This window comes from Portunus trituberculatus, chromosome 42 (genome assembly GCF_017591435.1).
Source record: "Portunus trituberculatus isolate SZX2019 chromosome 42, ASM1759143v1, whole genome shotgun sequence".
In the NCBI taxonomy this organism is placed as follows: Eukaryota; Metazoa; Arthropoda; class Malacostraca; order Decapoda; family Portunidae; genus Portunus; species Portunus trituberculatus.
Genome location: NC_059296.1, coordinates 26568869 through 26589762, shown reverse-complemented (window position 1 = coordinate 26589762; position 20894 = coordinate 26568869). Strand labels below are relative to the sequence as shown.

The window sequence follows — 20894 nt, the reverse complement described above, 5'->3', positions numbered from 1 at the left end:
AGAGAGAGAGAGAGAGAGAGAGAAAACAGAAGAAGTAAGGGAAGGAAAAAAAGGTGGGACATAATATGAGAAAGGAAAGGAAGAGGAGGAAAGAACCAATTATTTCCTACTAGGTGTAATCACTGCTCATAATTATCTTAATTACTACTACTACTACTCTCTCTCTCTCTCTCTCTCTCTCTCTCTTGAGAATTAATATTTTGTCGAACCCGTAATAATATTAATAATAATTATTATTATTATTATTATTATTATTATTATTATTATTATTATTATTATTATTATCATTTATCATTATTATTATTATTATTATTATTATTATTATTATTATTATTATTATTATCATTATTGTTATTATTATTATTATTATTGTTGTTGTTATTATCATGATCATTATTATTAATTTTATCATTATTATTATTATTGTTGTTGTTGCTATTATTATTATTATTATTATTATTATTATTATTATTATTATTATTATTATTATTATTATTATTATTATTATTATTATTATTATTATTATTATTGTTATTACTATTGTTATTATTAATGTATTAATATATTATTACTACTACTAGTATGTGGATGAAGGTAGGTATATATATATATATATATATATATATATATATATATATATATATATATATATATATATATATATATATATATATATATATATATATATATAAACTTACACTCAAAACATTGTCCTCTCCCGTGTTAAGCAATGGGAAATTGCCGCGTTCTTTTTCATTACTAGAGGAAAGCTAAGAAAGAACTGATGGTTTAACTTATGTAAACCACACTGTAGTTTCCTAAATCAGTGATGTAGTCCTGTTATTACCAGTGTTAATACAAAATAGCTGCAATATTAAAAGAAATACAGCAGGAAGATTCTGGGAGAAATTACAGCAAAAAGATTACTTTTTCTCGTTTAATGCATGACGAGGAACAAATAGCGAAGTAAAATTTCAGTAATTGATGTTTTTCCAACGCACAGTGACATGAAGTCATACATCAATCTAAAGGAAAGCTATAAAGAGAGAGAGAGAGAGAGAGAATTTTGACGTGTTAAGTAATTGCTATACCAAGAAAAAATAACTGTCAGGCCAAGGTTTACCTTATCCTTCATTTAAATGCACATGTCTGTATACATGTTTATATCTACATGCACATGTATATTCATATGTGACTTTGTTCAGTCATACGTTTACCCAAAAGACAGCTTCCTCTCTCTCTCTCTCTCTCTCTCTCTCTCTCTCTCTCTCTCTCTCTCTCTCTCTCTCTCATCTACGGAAATAATGATGTTAAGTGATTTTTCATATTGGGTGCGTACATTAACTCTCCCTCAGCTTCCTCAAAATTTCGCCTAATATCTACTGTTTTCTAGGTGTTTTGGTGTGAATATAGGATTGATTAGGCGTGTAAATAGAAACAATAGAAGAAAGAAGAAAGGAGAAACAAAGGAAGAGGATGAAGAAGTACTTCGAAAGGGAAACGGAAGAGGAGGATCGAGGAGCTAAGCCGCAATATTTTTAGCTAAGTCTGCCTTGTAATGTCACCGTTCTCTTTAATGTATTTTGGTGTTTTTGGGATACATTTTTTTGTAGTGTTTTAAGTGTGTTTGGTAGGGTTTCAGTGTCTTTTGAGTTCTATAAGTATGTTTTTAGTGCTTTTACTATGTTTTTAGTGTTATTATATATATATATATATATATATATATATATATATATATATATATATATATATATATATATATATATATATATATATATATATATATATATATATATATATTTTTTTTTTTTTAGGGTATTAAGTATATTTTACGTATCTTGAGTATAGTATGAAGTGTTTGAGTATTTTGGTGTGTTTTGAATGTGTCTGGGGGTATTTTGAGACGATATATGGTGTTTTTAGTGTCTTTTGGGTTCGTTTTGAGTTTTTTTAGTGCTTTGAGTTACGTGTATGACAGGGTCTTTTGAATGTGGTTTAGTGTCTTGGGGAGGGGTTGATGCATATTGGGTGTTTCTATTGAGTTTTGTGTCTTATTAAAGAATTAGCATATAAAATAAATGACAAATAACATAAATAACAAACTCAATGCAAAGTTTACACACACTATGTGAATGACAGGAAAACAAACATAACTGAAAGGTACAAAATCTTAAATATGCTAAAATGCAATATCAGCCGTTCCTCGTGGCCCCAACCAGCTCGGGGCCCTAGGCAATTACCCATGTTGCCTATCCCATTGCGACGCCTCTGGTTGCATGGTGTTTTGAATGTGTCTTGAGATCATTTTGAGTGTTCCTGGTGTTTTGGCTGTGTGTGGGAAATTTGGTGTAAGCTATATACTTGGTGTTTCTAGCAAGTTTTATGTGTGTTATTAGTATTCTGAGATGTTGCGTGGTTTTTGAGTGCGTTTTGGATTGGCTTTGAGTGTTTTAAGTGGATTGGGTGTGTGTTGGGCATGTTTTCTGATGTTGGGGTGGTATAGCCTCTATAAAGAAGGGTGAAAAATAATTACATTTTAGCTGAAATGTTGGTACGAATGCGGAAAAAATGTAGGAGCAACTATTTTATACGAATAGAATACTAGGATTTTGGCATTGAAATTTTTAGTCTGGCAGTAAATCTGAACAAATTTGTAATAGTATACTCGGGAGACTTTAAAGGCCCATATGTAGAAACGAGTACTGATTCGCTCTCTCACCACGACTATTTTCCAAAGCCACAGAGATGATTAACGATGTTTTCAAGAGCGTTTCTCCAGTTACTGATGTAAAAATCTTGTCAATCTACCTCTAGAAACGTAAAAACACCTTAAAACGCTCTGCTCTCTCACTACAACTATTTTCCAAGACCACAGAGATGATAAATGGGGTTTTCAAGTGTTTCTCCAGTTAATAATGTAGAGATCTTGTCAGTCTGCTTATAGAAACGTAAAAATTTCTTTAGGACGTTCTGCTGTCTCACCACAACTATTTTCCAAGGCCACAGAGATGATTAGCGGGGTTTTCAATTAACTAGAGTGTTTCTCCAGTTAATGGTGTAGAAATCTTGTCACTCTGCTTATAGAACTACTATTTCAAAAGACTTTATTTAAATGGTTATTTCATGGTAATAGTTATTTCATGGTTCTAGCAGCAGAGTGACAAGATTTATACATCATTAATTGAGAAACACTCCAGTTAATTAAAGACCCCGCTTATCATCTCTATGGCCTTGGAAAATAGTTGTGGTGAGATAGCAGAACGTCCTAAAGGTGTTATTACGTTTCTACAAAATTATTTGAAAATACGAGGAAAGAGGCAGAGCCGTTCCAAAGGCCGCTGTTTCATAATGATAACCCCAGCCTTCTTTTTTTTTTTTTTTCTTCTTTTTTTCCCCCCCTCCTTCTGGTGCGACACAATCCCCGTTCCCAGACTTCCTTTTCCCTCCCATCTGATGAGACCCAATACACGTCCCCAGCTGCTTAGGGGCCAGCAAAGTTCTGGCGCGACACGGTACATCGTCCCTATAACCTTCTTTCCTTCTCAAGCTGCCGGCCAGACTTGTCTGACTGATGCTGCCACACACATCCTGCCTGTGGCCGCCGCCGTGTGTTGTCTCAAGATCATCACTTCGTTCCCGCCGTCGCCAGGAGCTGAGAGAAGTGCTCCGGGACCTCGGAGTCCGCCCTACCGCATGCTGCCTGGCCACTTGTTCCCGCCAGACCTCTCATCACCCGTGGGGCGAGATCTGCCCTGAACCAGTTTCGCAGTGGCGGGTTGTCTGAGTGTAATAGGGGTTTAGTTAGGAAACTAACCATAGCTGCAGAGGAGAGTATTGGTAGGAGGTAAAGGGAGGTAAAGGAAAAGGAAGAGGTGATGGAACAAAGAGATAGACAGGGCGAGGAAGGAAAGAAGGCAAATGAATAGGAGATGTAGGAGCCTTAGAAGTTACAGACAGAACAGTGAGGTAGAGAGAATAGAGTATGATAGAATGTGGGAAGAGTATAGGAGTAAGCAGCAAGAGGTGAAGGCATTAATCAGGAGGACCAGAGGGAATGAGGAGAGGAAAATTATTGAGGAACTTAGAAGAAAGGGTGAAGAAGGAGGTAGGGAATGGTATAAATTTTTAAGAGGAGAGGAAGGTAATAAAGTAGACCATGTAGAAGAGTTAGTAGTAAATGGAAGGAGAATTAGGGAAAGGGAGGAAATTATTAGAGAGATAGAAGAGTACTGGAAAGCTATCGGAGGAGTGAATGAGCCAGCTAGGAACTTAGGAAACATCACCCTAGGTAGGAAAATAGAGGAAGGAATGAATGAAGAGACCAGTATGGATGAGATTGAGAGGTATGTAAAGAAACTAAAGAAAGGTAAGGCTCCGGGTATCGATGGGATTCTGAATGAATTTTACAGAGAGGGTGGTCGAGGAGTGACTGAGGGGCTGCATGAGTTGTTTGGAAGAATTTGGAGGGATGAAAGAGTGCCTTTAACCTGGAATGAAAGTAGAGTGACACTTATACATAAAGGAGGTAGTAAAAGTAGGAAGGAAATTAGGAACTATAGACCAATAGCAGTGTGTGATTCAGTGTGTAAGATATTTTGTGGTGTGTTGAATGAAAGACTGAGTGAAGTGATAGAAAGAAATAGGGTAATGGGTGAGGAACAGAATGGGTTTAGGAAGGATAGAAGAGTTGAGGATAACATGTATGTAGTAAATGAAGTGATAGAGAGAGCGAGAAAGGACGGTAGGAAGAAGTATTTAGCTTTTCTAAACATAGAGAAGGCCTATGATAGAGTAGATAGGAGAATGCTGTGCAAGGTATTAGAAAAAGTCGGGATGAGTGAGAAGATAGTGAGAATCATTAGGAGTATGTATGAGAATACAAGAGCGGTGTTTAGTATGGGAGATCTGGTGACTGGATGGGTGAGTAATGAGAGAGGAGTGAGACAAGGCTGTGTTCTTTCCCCTTTACTATTTGGCCTATATGTGGAGGAGATGGCAGCGAGAGTGAGGTGAACAGGATTAGGAGTGAAAGTGGGGAATGATGTGCTGAGCATTCTCCTGTATGCAGATGATGTGGTGGTCCTTAGCGAGCACCATGCAGAGCTGCAGCAAATGCTGAATGCTGTGAGTGAGTATGGAAGGGATTTTGACGTTAGATTCAGCAGGGAGAAGAGTAAAGTATTAGTAGTAAATGGGGATGCGTTAGACAGGGAAAGGACATGGATGCTGGGTGGGGAGGAAATAGGAAGAACAAAGGAGTACAAGTATCTGGGTATTTGGCTGGATGAAAGAGGGTGTGAAAGGACCAAGCAGGAAAGAATAGCACGGACTAACCAATGGGTGGGGAGGCTAGGCAGTGTAGCACGGTGCAGGGCAAATAAGTATGAGGTAGTTAGAGGACTATGGAAGGGAGTAGCTATCCCCAGCATCATGTATGGTTTAGAAACAACAGTGTGGACTAGGAAAGACTTGAATAGGCTAGAGGTTCTGCAGAACATGACAGGCAGGATAGCGTTAGGTGCCAACAGGTATGTGGCAGTGGAGGCGATCAGAGGAGATATGGGATGGAGTACATTTAGGGAAAGGTTAGCTAAGGCAGTGTTGAGGTATAGGGTTAGACTGCAGAGGATAGATGGGAGTAAATGGGCAAAAAAGGTGTATGAATGGAACGTGTATGGACAGTGGGTACAGGAGTCGTTTAATATAGAAATTTGGGTGGGTGAAATAGGAATGCTTGTTGGAGGAGCCATAGGACATAGAAGTGTAGATGCGAGTAAGAGAGAAATCAATAGGCGTGTGGAAGAGAAAGGAAAAGCAGAGTGGAGGAGGGGGATGAGTGAGAAGACAACGCTAGAATGGTATCAGAGAAAGGACCGGCCTAGGTGTGAAAGTTTTTATGATGAGAGCCGCGGGGGGGAACTGCTGTTCAGAGCCAGGACCAAGTCCCTGGAGGTGAACAGCAGGGTGTATAGGTGGAAGAATGGAGGAAGCAAGGTGTGTGAGGTATGCGAGAGGGGTGTGGATGAGACAGTAGAACACTTGATGCTGGAGTGTGAGGGGTATGGGTGTGCAAGAGACAGGATATTAGGTGTAGTGACAGAAGAGATAGGAGTAGAAGCATGTAGTGAGATGAGAGAGAGGAATGCTAGGAAATGGATGGAATACCTGCTGGGGCTGTGTGTTGAGAGACAAGTAAATGGTCGGGTGATTGAGGGTGTGAAAGATTTCTTAGAGAGTGCCTGGAGGGAACGTATGAGAATGATTGAAAGGCAGGGACCCCTCAGGGACAGGGATGGGGATGGGGAACAGGTGTGAATGTGATGAATGATGAGGGAGGGGGGAGGGAGGGAAAGCTTTAATGCTTCAGACTTCCTGCCCCGCTCTTCCATTTCCAGATGTGTATGGGAGAATGCCGATCCAAAGGCTACACCAACAGCAAGTGCTGGGTGACTCCCAACTCAAGCTCAAGCTCAAGCTCAAGTTCCCGGCAGGCCAGCTACCATACCCCTAATATAGACTGAGCTGTACATACTGAATAAAAGGAAGAAAGGTATACATTGTTTCCCTGGCCCTCGGGGAAGAACCACTTAGCCTCTTAACAAACCCAATGATCAATGATCTTTGTACAGATTGTGCTATCCTTCTTGTAATATAGGGACCTTGCAGAACTCTGTAGCATAATGTAGATGAAGTCTAACCAGCATTAAGAATAACTTTGACATTACTCCTGGACTTTTATTGTTCATTCTTCCTCTATTTCTTTCCAGGTACCCCCATGTTCAGGCTATTCATGTTATCTGCAATGGGTCAGTCAATGGTAGCAGGTCCGGATATGGATTGTTCATCCGTGACTACATCTCTGTCAATCACTACACTGACACTGAGGTTTCCAGGCGGCTCCCTGCACACATGTCTTCCACTAGGGCAGAACTGTATATATATATATATATATATATATATATATATATATATATATATATATATATATATATATATATATATATATATATATATATATATATATATATATATACAGTATATATATATACATATATGCTATTCTAGAGGTGCTCCATATTGTGGCGCCTCTTCATAAGAATGTTCTTTATTGACAGTCAGGCTGCATTGTATGCTCTTCAGTCTACCTTCCCCATGGACTGTGATCTAGTTAATATTAAGTGTCTTGATCACATCATCCACACCCTAGAAGGTCCTGGTGCCACGGTCCATTTCACCTGGATACCCTCTCATGTGGGTATCCCACTAAATGAAAAGGCAGACTGCCTTGCTCTATGTGCCCTTCAAGATGACACAGTGGCCCCTGGCACTGAGTACACTCTGGGTTATGTTAAGAGCAGCATTAAGGACTTTGTACATAGAAGCATTAGTGATCAGTTGGAGCTTTGTTGTCATAGAGGCAGTGGCACTAGTCTTCACTATGCACTTGTCTCCCAAAGCTGTGTTTACACCTATGGGTGACACACTTCACCACACAACAGGATGGCAATGAAGCTCAGATTAGGCAATAAATACTTTTGGGAAGTCAGTGCTTCTCCTGGTGTGTGTTGTGTGCTGTGTGCTGCACCAAGGGGACACACTCTGCGTCATTATATCATGGAATATCCCCTCATTGATAAATTTAAGTCGCAAGGTCAACATGACTTGCATAGCCTCATTGACTATCTCCTACATCCAGCCACTCTCAGGAATATACTCAAGGAATATCCTCAGTTTGCTCCAAGGTATATACAGATATATATAGATATAGAATCCATGGTTTGCTCCCAGACTGTAGGATGTTTGTGCAATAAGGTGTGCAAGGTCCATTCTCCTCCTTTGTTGTATTTCATTACATTGAGGGATTTATTGCGACTCCAAGGGTTCCAGCAAGGGCCCATGCTCCACGCCGCTGGACTTACGCTACCGACCCTGTCATACTGAACTGCCAACAGACGCTCGCTGCCTACCAGAGATGTTGGCAGCTCAACCCAGCAGACACAGAGTTACGGGATGCCATGGTTACCGTGGCTCGACACCTCACGAATCTGCGGCAGCAGGAAAGGAAGAAGTACTGGGTCTCCTTCCTGGACAAGGTGCGCAGGACCCGGTCCCTCCGGGAGGTGTGGCACCATGTCAACAGCGTCCGGGGCAAGTCCAGACGGCAGGTGTGTGACCCTGATCCTGCAGGCAGGGCACGAGAACTCGTCTTGCAGTGGAAGGAAGCCTCATCCTTCTCTGGCCTTCCTGTGGAACACCAGGAGGCGCTTGATCAGCAAAGACCACGAAGGATGGAGTTGCTTTGCCACAGTGTTCCTCTGCTGGACGACACCTGTGTGCCTATCACACATGACGAACTCCTCTCGGCAGTCAAGTTGGGCAAGTCAACAGCTCCTGGCAAGGATGGCATCACCTATGATATCCTCAGTGCTCTCCTGGAGGTAAAGGTAGACAACCCTATCTTGGATTTATTTAACATGTCTTTCACTGCAGGCAAGCTTCCCCGCTCTTGGAAAACAGCCATCATCATCCCAATACCCAAAGGTGATGGCACTTTTCGCCCTATTTCTCTCACCAGCTGTCTGTGTAAGATGATGGAACGGGTAATATTGAACAGGCTTATATACAAGGTGGGCCATGTACTCTCTGGCAATGTACATGGCTTCCTAAAAGGTCACTCTACAAGTCATTGTTTTGTTGAGTGTCTTATGAATAAGGATGCTACCTGCAGAGCTTTCGTTGATCTCAAGGGTGCCTTTGACAGGGCCAACAAAGATGTTATTATGGAGGAACTCATTCTCAAAGGTGTCAAAGGTAGATTATTAGGATGGATCAGGGACTATTTGTACAATAGAACAGCACAGGTTTGGTTTCAAGGTGCAGTCTCCTCTGAGGAAGTTTTTGAGCTTGGAACACCACAGGGTGGAGTCCTTAGTCCAATGCTTTTCAATGTTTTAATAGACAAAATTGCGTGCTGTTCCTTTCCGCAGGGCACCCAGGTCCTCATCTATGCTGATGACATACTCCTCCAATGCCCCACACCCAGGATTCTCCAGGTTGCTTTGTCACAGCTGGCAGCGTTGTGTGTCCAAATGGGACTAGTGATTAATGAATGTAAAACAAAATTTCAAGCTAAAGGGAAGATCTCTCGGCTGCCCACTGTAAATAACATCCCTATCCCTAGAGTTCATATACACAAGTACCTGGGTGTTCAGATGAGTTTTAGGAAGTCTCTTCAAGCCGTCCACTATGTTCGAGACCTCTGTCTGCCACGGCTAGCACCACTTTGGCTGCTAGCCAACAGGGGCCTGGGGGCGGGCATTCCAGTCCTAAGAATGTTCTATATATCTGTCATATGGTCCCTTATTGATTATGCCGCCCTGTTTTAATACAGTTTAGTGCCACTCAACTCCGTCCCTGGAGCTTGTACAGAATGAAGCCATGCGGATAATCTTGGGATGCCCCAGGACTGCACGGATTGAAGTCCTCAGAGCTGAACTGCACCTGCCGAGTATTATGTGTAGGGTACAGGAAATTACTTGTTGCACAATTAGTCGGATGCTATGCACGGGCTCTGACTCTCTAAAGGGATCACTGACCCCCTGTATCATGATCCTCGCACTCCTACAACACCATACCTCAGGAAGATCTTGGGAGTACTGACAAGTGTAGGTGTAGCCGAGGCTTGTATTAACGTTGTTATGTCACCGCTGCAACCCGCCTGGAACCCTCACCGTGTCAGTGTTGATATTCACTCACTGCATCAGCCCAAGAGGGACTGGCTCCCTCATGTGCTGCAAGACATGTTCATGACTAAATTGTCCAAGTACCCACACGTTCAGGCTATTCATGTTTATTGTGATGGGTCAGTCAATGGCAGCAGGTCTGGATGTGGGCTGTTCATCCGTGACTACATCTCTGCCAGTCTCTACACTGACACTGAGGTTTCCAGGCGGCTCCCTGCACCCATGTCTTCCACTAGAGCAGAACTGTATGCTGTTCTGGAGGCGCTCCACATTGTGGCGCCTCTCCATAAGAATGTATATTTCTTTATTGACAGTCAGGCTGCATTGTACGCCCTTCAATCCACCTCCCCATGGACTGTGATCTAGTTAATAAGTGTCTTGATCTCATCCACGCCCTAGAAGGTGCTGGTGCCACGGTCCATTTCATCTGGATACCCTCTCATGTGGGTATCCGCTAAATGAAAAAGCAGACCACCTTGCTCAGTGTGCCCTACAAGATGACACAGTGAACCCTGGCACTGAGTACACTCTGGGTTATGTTAAGAGTAGCATTAAGGACTTTGTACAAAGTAGCATTAGTGATCAGTTGGAACTTTGTTGCCATAGGGGCAGTAGCACTAGTCTTCACTATGCACGTGTCTCCCAGAGCTGTGCTTACACCTATGGGAGACATACTGCATCACATGACAGGGTGGCAATGAGGGTCAGATTAGGCTACAAATACTTTTGGAAAGTCAGTGCTTCTCCTGATGTGTGTTGTGTGCTGTGTGCTGCACCAAGGGGACACACTCTGAGTCATTATATCATGGAATGTCCTCTCATTGCTAAATTTAGGCCACAAGGTCAGCATGACTTGTACAGCCTCATTGACCATCTCCTAGACTCTGCCACCCTCAAGGAAATACTCAGGGAATATCCTCAGTTTGCTCCCAGACTGTAGGATGTCTTAGGCAATAAGGTGTGCAATTTATTTATTGAAATACTTGTATTCTTGCTGTGTATACTGTCCAGAGTTATTTTTGTGATACTTTAACCTTAAGTCCTTGCCCAGGGAGTGGGTGGCAAGGCCCATCCTCCTCCTTTGTTGTAATTATTTATTAATTCAACAATAAATGTATCAATCAATCAATCAATCTTCTTGTCCCTCATAAGATCTTTTCAACCATACCTCTAAGACCAAGAAGAAAATGAGATATGAGACTGACTGGAGGAAAGAGATTATGCAGGTGCTGACTGAGTTTGTACAATAGGGATGAAATAATGTAGAAAACTGTTCAGAAATTATGACACTACTGCAGGGAATGTGTAGAGAAATACAGGGAGGTGCTGGACATAATGTAGTGTACGTGTTGGATGGATGCACCGATAATTTGATATAGTGGATATTTTATCTTATTTATGTAATCTACTTGTTCATTTGTTTTTATATTTTGTCTTCTAACCAAGGAGATCAAATCTCCTTGTTTCCAACAGTATTGTAGTTGATTAAGATTACAATCCAGTGAAGTCACCCATTACATCAAGACTAAGATCAAGTGGCGAGACAGGCGTTGCTGGCAGAGTGGCTGACCGAGGTGGCGGGACGTCATTGGCTCAGCAGGCAGCTCGTCAAAACACCGGGAACATGGTAAGTGACCGCTGATATTGATGTCTCGTTGTTTGGGGGTTATTTAGGCTGTAGCAAATTGTCAAAACATTTCAATTGATGCTTAATTCACCTGCAACTGTGCGTGTGTTGCCGAGGAGAGAGTGGTGTCAGGAGAATGAACACATGGGGAAAAAAAAAAAAAAGTTTGCTTATTGAACTTGCTAGTAACACGAAACGACAGGTGATGCAGCAGTTGTAGACAATTCCCCACACACAACAATTACAACATCTACTTTCCGATTCAGGCAGCCACAGCCTGAGAAAAGTATTGAGTAACATACACGGGGAGTTTCTGCTCTGCCACCAGTCTTTCAATTCCACACGAAAGTACAATTTTTTTGCTGATAGTTTTCGATTTATTTTGAATTAATCTGACTTTTTTTTCGGAGCATATCATATTGAGGCTTACTGTCATTTGTTGATACGGTTACTCCAAGGAGGGGATACTCAGTGGCTGAAGTTCACTCACATATGATTCTGGGATGGAAAGTGCAACATATGCTGCAGGAAAGACGAACACAATCAAGAGAGAATAGAGATGGATTAGGTACAAATTAACAGTATTGGAAAAGAGTGTCACCATGGTGTGGCTAGAGGTGTTTTGAAAATAGTGACACTGGGAAGAAACGACACTCTGTGGTAAGAAATTCTAAGTGTTAATGCTTCAAATACTAATTGATCTTCTTATATCTAATTGGGAGTGTACAGAGTAAATTTTATACTGGTGTCCTCTCGTATAGTTAATAGGGGAACGGTGGAATAGGTCTCCATGCTTTATCAATGAAACACCACGAAAAATCTGCCGATATTCAAAGTGAAGCGAACAGTCCCAGACTTTGGCAGGAAAAATCATTGTGCGAGATATTTAACAACAGCGATATTCAGGATGCTATATACAGACGTAAAGAAGAGCTCCCACATGTTTATTAGCGATGCTGCAAAGCGGTATGCTTTGCGGCCACTGCCCTGAATCTCTCTGTAATCATGACCTATAAATGCACAGTTCAGCATCATGATCATGATATTCTGTAGCTCAACAAGGGAGAAGAGCAAAAACATATCTGATATCTGTATACTGTTAGGATGAGAGAGAGAGAGAGAGAGAGATTGTCACAAACACACACACACATGTCCTAGTAGTGTAACACTACTAGAATACTGTTCATGCCTATGGAACACATGTTATCTTGGAGACCTAAAGATGCTAGAAAGTGTTCAGAGGTCGTGGACTCGACACATAGATGGAATGACTGGACTGTCCTACAAAGAGCGTTTGTTAGCTCTTGACCTCTACTCTGTACGTGGACGCCTTACTCGTGCTGACATAATAAAGTACTGGAAGATCTTCCACTCTGAGTGTTCTAGAACATCTCTCCCGAAGATTTATTCATCACAACACCACATGCACATACTCGTGGACACCGTTTTAAATTAGCTCACCAGTACAGTTCAGTGGATCTTAGATCTCGATTTTTCTCATTCTGGTGTGTCCGTTTATGGAATTCTTTGCCTGACCATGTTGTTGTTCTGAACTCGCTGCCATCCTTCAAATCAGCCCTTCACAGTCATTTAGGTGACATTCTATACAACTTTGTGGAGTAATATGCATACACACATATGCTGCTGTCTGCTGCATAATAATATATCCTGCATTTCTGAACAGTTTCATTGGGTACACATTCCAGTCCACTCACAGTTTGTTACAATCATCCAGTAATCTACATCTAAAGTTGACTGGCATACCCATTTTCCTAGCTACCTTTTTCCTACTCTTCGTTGTATTTTTCTGGTCTGGGAGCTAAGGGTGGCTAACCAGGTGAGTAACAAAGATATCATTTTTGTTCTTCTCCCTTACCTAGATGAGCTCCTCTGGGAAGGAGCTCCAAACCTGCCAACATGCCACAGTAGAGTGAGATATTTCTAATAACAATGACACAAGCCGATGCAAAATACTGTGGAATGTGTGTTGTAAGCAATTATGAGAATATTTCAAAGAATAATTAATATTCAAACAGACTGTCCCTCAAATGAATGGCAAGAAGTCTTTCAAACTAGGATAAGGTAGGAACCAGGACAACCTTGGAGGGCAGAGAATTCCTGAGATTGATGACTCTAATTGAGAAAAATCTTTTCCACAAGTCAATATGTATATGAGGATAGATTATTTTGAGAGAGAGTCCCCAAGTCTTGGCATCAGGCGTAGGAATAAAGAAATCAGTTTGTTCAGTAGATGTTAATCCATTAAATATTTTCCACACCTTTATCAGGTCAGCTTAAAGCAGCCTACCCTGCACTGAATACAGACCCAGAGCAGAAAGACGTCCGCTATAATCCATGTCGTGGTAACCAATAATTTGCTTTGACCAACGGTGCTAGACCCCTTCCAACAATGAAAGGTCTCTCTCATAACCTGTGTGCCAAACCATGGAAGAGAACTCAATTACTGGACGAATATGTGTCATGTAAAGAGAAAGCATAAATGAGGAGTCCCAGTTTACTGTACTCTTAAGGAGGTTTGAGGCAATACCATATACCTTAGTGGCAACATTGCAGATATGCTGATGGAATTTCAGAATAGTATCAGCCAACAATCCCAATTCTATTGCTCAGTCTACGAACTGAATTAGATGGTCATTCATGTAATACACAGGTCCTTCATGGGGAACGGTGCCACAACAGAACCTAATAGCAACAGTTTTGTCAGTGTTTAACTTTAGTCCCCATTATTTAGGTCTGGATACAAGGATGTCTATGTCTCTCTGCATGGAAGGCAAGTTCTGTGTGCAGTAGGTAGTAGAAATGTTAGCCTGTAGGTATATGTCGGTCTACAGAATATCATGATAACAACACTTAGTAAAATATCAAGAGAATAAGACAAAGAGAGAGGTTTGCGTAGAGTTCTTTGGCAAAAGTATATATCTGGTTAAGATGTAACAACTGTTGGCAACCCAAACCGTGCCAGCTGAGAAGCAGGTGACAGTATGTCCACACTATGGTAGTGCCAGATTCTCTTCACCTCACCAGTAAGGTATAGTGGTGTAATTTTTTAGATGTTTCGTTATGTTAAGGTTTTAATGGTGACGGGTGCACAGGCTGACCGGGTAGGATAGGTTAAGCTAGAAATATTATGATATGCGAAATTCCCACATATTTTGCACATTTCTTTTCTCCCACCCAAAACCCCAACTCCCAAAATGCCCCCAAGCTTGCCGGGAGGGGAAGATGCAGAAAGGGGAGGTAGACATACTATCCTGAAATATACCAGAAGATAGTTTCATAGTCACAAACAAGTGCCACAGCAGTGACAGGTACAGTGTTCTTTTGGAGTGTACTAGCTGTGCACCTTTAGCTAAGCCAATCTAATTAACTGAGTTTAACCTAAACTAATTTAACAGATTTAACTTAACAGAAGTAGCCTAGCCAGTCAGTTTGGACTTTCATCCAACCATTGAATCTCTAATGTGACTGATGTTTTTCTAGTGAGAAATGTAGTGATTTTTTTTCTTGCATTAGAGAGTTGGACTGAATAAGGGTGAAAGGAAGAAGAAAGTCTTCTGCAGCAAGGCTGCAAGAGGAGGGAAGGCAAGATTAGAAGAGCAGTTGGCATGAGAATAGTGGTAGAAGAAAGCAAGAGCTGCAACATTGTGGCAGTGAGAAAGAGGCTGAAGATGGTCAGTCAGAGGAAGAAGTTGATAAGATAAAAAGCTTTTGATTCCACCGTCTCCAATAAAACTGTGAGTGGAAACTCCCCATACATGCGAAGAGTACTCCATACATGGGTGGATAAGGCCCTTGTGCAAGTTGGAGGAGGGGTGAGATTAACCCCTTCCTGATGGCAGGGCAGATGAGTATACTACCAAATGAGAAATTGTTTATGTATAGACTCCACCGACTATCATCCATACATCTGCAATAGTTTCCCAGCAAACGAGTATTCATATATAGACTCTGCCATGAAACTGAACAAGTGACATCTTTATATATGCAGCAAATCTGAACAAACAATTGAATCTATATACAGGCTTAATGAAGGTTCACAAAACAAAATTTTGCTACAAAGAAGGTTTCATTTTATTACCATCTGCTCGTTTAACGAACACCAAACTCGCTTTAACGAAGTTTTATCCAGGTAATTTTTTCCAAGTTTGAAAGCACCACCATATCACGCAAGCCAACGGGCTCTTGAATACACCAGCGCCTTTCGTGGACAACACGCTCACCACTCACTCCCCGTGTTCAAAACAATAACAACATCAGCAGCAGCTCATCTTCCCTCGCTCAACTTACCATCAAAACGCCCTGCCTAGCGTTGCTAAGAAGACCAGGAAATCTCTTACTCTCGAAGTGAAGATGGATATTATTCACAGACGCGAGAGAGGCGAGAAAACTAATAGCATTGCTCGCCACCATCTAGACTCCATCTACTGTCTCTACTATTTTCAAGTCAGCAGACTTTATTAAGAATGCTGGTGAGACCGTATCTTCCTTGAAAGCTAAAAGAACCACCTGAACTCGTGACTCTACAATGGATAAAATGGAAACCCTTGTGGAAATGTGGTACATAAGTTTTGTATGTGATACAATAATGTGCCCTTTGTTTACATTCCACAGGTTGCCAGTTAGTGTTTTTCCCGCTTCACTCTCCCTCTTTCATAAATTTAAGATCATCAACATTATAAAGTTACGTACATACATACATTAGTGTACATCATAATGACTTAAATTAAACTGCCTAAATGTTTAACTTCATAATTTTTACTTTCATTAAACTTTTTTTTTTACAAAGAAGTTGGGTATGAATGTGAAAGCACTTACAAATCAGAAGGCTTGATGATGATTTACTGGTGACAGGTAGTAACTTCCTTTTGCTAGAGTAAATATCTCTCATTCACTCACCACGTGTTCACCAAAACATCAGTGTTATTACCAATTGTTTATTTTAGTTTGTTGATAATGATTATTGTATGTTTTAGGTTGGACTGGAATCTATGTCAAGATATGTGTCCCCGGTGAATCCGGCCATCTATCCCCACCTCACCCTGGTGCTGATGAGCATCGGGGTGTTCTTCACGGCCTGGTTCTTTGTTTATGAAGTCACATCCACAAAGCTCACCCGTGACTTCTTTAAGGTATGTGTAATAGTGCATTCTTGTTATGTACATATGTACAGTTGCAGTAATTATGGATACAAATGGAATAGAGGGAGAGTAACAAAAATGTGAAAAAAAATGTTATAGGTTCTTAAAGATACAATGTAATATTATAATAGCACAAGTGTTTGGGAAGATTTGGAAAGGAAGTGTTATTCTTTAGTGGATGTGACAAGCCACATGTCAAAACACTTCATTCATTGATTACAAATAGTGCAAGCTCATAGTTTAATTCACAATTGTAAGCTACAAAACATATAAACAAAAGTTGTAGAGTAAATCTCTGATAGGTAGAAAAACCTGTACACCAGATTAAAGTATTTGTTGATAAACAGTTTCAATAACAGAATTCATCTTACACAGCCACTAGTAATTAGTGATGCATCAGGCTTCCATAATTCCAGCCACAAAATCTTGAATCCCCATCACATATAAGTACATTAATTCCTTTAACATTATACTTATGACTTTATTAAGTCCATTATGTCATTTGACAGCTAATTCAATGAGCTGTACTTTTTGTGAAAACTATTACATGATTTTTTATTTATTTATTTATTTTTTTTTTCTTTAACATCAGAAGTATTTCATAGTTCTTATTTTGCATTATCTGTCACATAATACTAGTTTTCATGATCATTGAGTAACTTTTTTTTTTTTTTTTTTTTTTTTTTTAAGTAAGAGGGAGAACTACCAAAGGCAAAAAAGTTAATATTAGAAAAAAAAAACACACTGGGATTGTAACCTCCGTAAAGGATTCAAAAGAGTTAATCAAAATCTATCAACAGAATATATATATATATATATATATATATATATATATATATATATATATATATATATATATATATATATATATACAGTAAGTCCTCGTTATATGGTAGTTCTTTATGCAGTAAATTCACAGTTACGGTATTTAGAAATTACTACCCTTGATTCGATATACGGTAAGAAAAATCCACAGATGTGGTATCCGCTCATGTCATCCGAGAGGGCCCAGCGTGGGGAAGCAGGGATGATGATGTCATCCACGCCACACCTCCCCACCACTCACAGTACTCACTAATTTGACCACCCTTGGAGCCTGTTATCTCTTCCCCTCCCCTTTATTTTTCAACTGCATTACATATTACATGCATTACTAATTAGATGAATAAATGGAATATTAAAGGGTCTATTGTAAGCACAAATATATTCATAATAATCATGGCAAACACTTAAAGCTTACTACCAGTGGCGAACCATGCAGCAACTGATAAACGACACAGATAGGCCTGGCAAGCACACTATCAGAGAATGGTGGAAGTCGTATAACATCAGGCACGCCTTTGATAACATCGTCATCTTGGGATGAAGTGAAGACGTCTACCATGAACTTGGTGTGGAATAAAGTATGGCTAGAATGCACACATGACTTCCCAGGCTTCGCTGAAGACGACATAGGTGTGATCAGAAATAACAGTAAATAAATTTGTGCCATAGGGCTGGCTTCAATGAAGTTGATATGATAATGTTCAAGATCTTTTGGCAAGCCATGCTGAAGCTCTCTTAAATTAACTTATAGAGCTAGATAAGGCATCACAGGAGACAGAAAAAGAGGGAGACGAGGAAGAAGAACCTGTGTGTGGCCTGGACATCAAAACTCTTAGAGAATGTCTCGGTGGTATCGAAAAAGCTCTGGAAACCCTGAAGGAATGTCACCCAAATCCTGCCAGGAGTAGCAAAGTTGGCTCATGACATAGAGAAAAGTGTCAAGATTTATCAAGAAATCTATGATGAAAAAACAAGAAAAATCAAACAGTCCTCCATCTACTCATTCTTCAAGCCAGTCAAACATGCCGTCCCTGTCACACCTGCCAACCCTGCTACAGCTGGCCCTTCCACATCCACTGTCAACGGTTCTACAGCTGGCCCTTCCTCCATTTCCTCTTTCTTCAAAACAATGAAACATGCCAACTCTGCTACTGCTTACCCTTCCTCCATTATCCTCTTTCTTCAAACCAGTGAAACATGCCGACCCTGCTACAGCCGACCCTTCCACATCGTCCGACAGTGCAGACGATGACGTCTTATCCTCGTGTGTACACTCAGTGGAAGATGAGTAAGGGCTGAAATCTCTATTGTCCCTTAAAGTGGCGTCACACTAACACTTTTTCCGTCGTCTCAGACGATTTCTGTAGTTTTTTTTTTTTTTTTTTTTTTTTTTTTTTATTACTCTTCTGTGAACTCTTTCTGTCATCTTGAGTCAGACGGAATGCATAGTTTTCGTCTAGCGCCAATTTTTTAGTCAAAATAAGAAATATGGTTTCTAATCAATACTTTTATTAAAAAAAATATTTCTTTGTTAATGGAAGAATGCTGTTACAGGTTGAACCTCCTTAATCCGGTATTCTTTCATCCGGCAACACCTGTAATCTGGCAAAATTTTTGTTTGCCAGAATTTTTTAATTGGCCCGAGTAATTTGCCGGACTGGCGTTAGGACACGGCAGCGCTGTACTGTGTTTTGGAGCCCGAGCATTCTGGGTCAAATTTGGATCAGTACCACGCTGCTGCTTATTGCAAGCACCACCCCCCTAGGTGCATAAACATTTTTTTCTGTAATATTTGCCCCTAAACATGGCTTCCAAGCGACCAGGAAGTGATAGTGTTGTGTGTGAACCAAAGAAAAAGCGGAAACATATGACAATATCAGTGCAACAGAAAGTGGACCTATTGAGGAAGCTAAAGAAAGGTGTTTCAGTGTGGACCCTATGCCAACAGTACAACATTGGGTAAGTATATAGATAGTGTTTTAGAGACCACCTATAGTTCGGAATTTTCCATGGTCCGGCAAGTCTAAGGTCCAGTGGTTGCCGGATTTGGGAGGTTCAACCTGTATCATGATAAAAAAAATTTAAATAAGTTGATGAATATGTATTTGTATACATATTTTTTTCTTCTAGCCTAACAATGAAAAGTTCCTCAGTTGTTTGTTTACATTTCCTGCTGGGGAGTGAAAATGTGCAATGCTTTTTAATATTTCCAAGGCAACTTCCAAGTAGCTGACCAAGATGATCAGTTATGTTATCTGTCAGTCACTCTGAAGAATTTCTCATAGAGAGCATTAGAGGTCACCATTGCCTTTGGGATCACAGAACAGCTGATTACAACAAGAAAGGCATGAAGAGGGCAGCATATGATGCTGCACCCATAAGTGTTTCTTGGCTAGTTTGGCTCGTTTCCTCCTCCTTAAACCCATTATAAGGTGCAAAAAAAGCTGCAACTTGCTGGAGTGAATGAGGAGCCATGTTTGTTAACAATCAACAAGCGCATCAAAGGCGGAAGCAAGCTTGTGTGTGACAGCCACCTTCTGCAAAAGTTGACAGTCATCAGAAAATTGACAGAAAAGTGCTAGTGTGACGCTGCTTTTAGCTGCGGGAGGGACATCATCTGATAGAATACATGGCGTGTGAGAGGTAAATAAAAAAGTTTTTGTTTATTTCTTTTGCGCAGCACTTTACATTTTTTTTTATGACGATTTTCATGTATTTTAATTTCTGTAGGGGTGACTTGACGTGCTGGAACGCATTCCTTATTATTACATGTTATAGTGGGTTCGGTATACAGTAATTTTGATTTACGGTAAGGTTTCCAGCAACGCATATGTACCATATAACGAGGACTTACTGTATATATATATACAGTAAGTCCTCATTAAACGGTACATAAGTGTTCCTGAAAACCTTACCGCATATCACATTTACCGTATGCCAAACCCATTATACGTAACATGTAATAATAGGGAATGCGATCCAGCACGTCAAAAGTCACCCCTACAGAAATGAAAATACATGAAAATAATCATTAAAAAAAGATTTAAAAAAAAAGTAAAGTACTGTGCAAAAGAAATAAATAGAAAATGTTTTTATTTACATTTCACTCACCATGTATTCTATCAGATGATGTCCTTCCCGAGGGGACAGTAGGGATTTCAGCCCTTACTCATCTTCCGCTGAGTGGGCAGACAAGGGTAAGACGTCATCTTCACTGTCAGAAGCAGATGTAGAAGGACCAGCTGTACCAGGGTCAGCATGTTTCATTAGTTTGAAGAAAGAGGATATTGAGGAAGGGCCAGCTGTAGCAGGGTCGTCAGGTGTGATAGGGACGGCATGTCTGACTGGCTTGAAGAACGAGTAGATGGAGGACTGTTTAGTTTTTCTTGTTTTTTCATCATAGATTTCTTGATAAATCTTGACACTTTTCTCTACGTCATGAGCCACTTTGCTACTCCTGGCAGGATTTGGGTTACATTCCTTCAGGGTTTCCAGAGCTTTTTCAATACCACCAAGACATTCTCTAAGAGTTTTGATGTC

At 40.5% G+C, this 20894-nt stretch overlaps 1 protein-coding gene across 1 annotated transcript in view; it reads left to right on the top strand.

The window, feature by feature from the left end:
* Positions 1–11217: 11217 nt before the first annotated feature.
* Positions 11218–20894, top strand: part of LOC123517560 (transmembrane protein 258-like) — a 17225-nt gene continuing 7548 nt past the window's right edge. The window contains exons 1-2 of the mRNA XM_045277783.1: positions 11218–11370; positions 16365–16520. Coding sequence (XP_045133718.1) covers positions 11368–11370; positions 16365–16520 — 159 coding nt within the window. The 5' untranslated portion in view covers positions 11218–11367. The remainder of the gene's footprint in view (positions 11371–16364; positions 16521–20894) is intronic.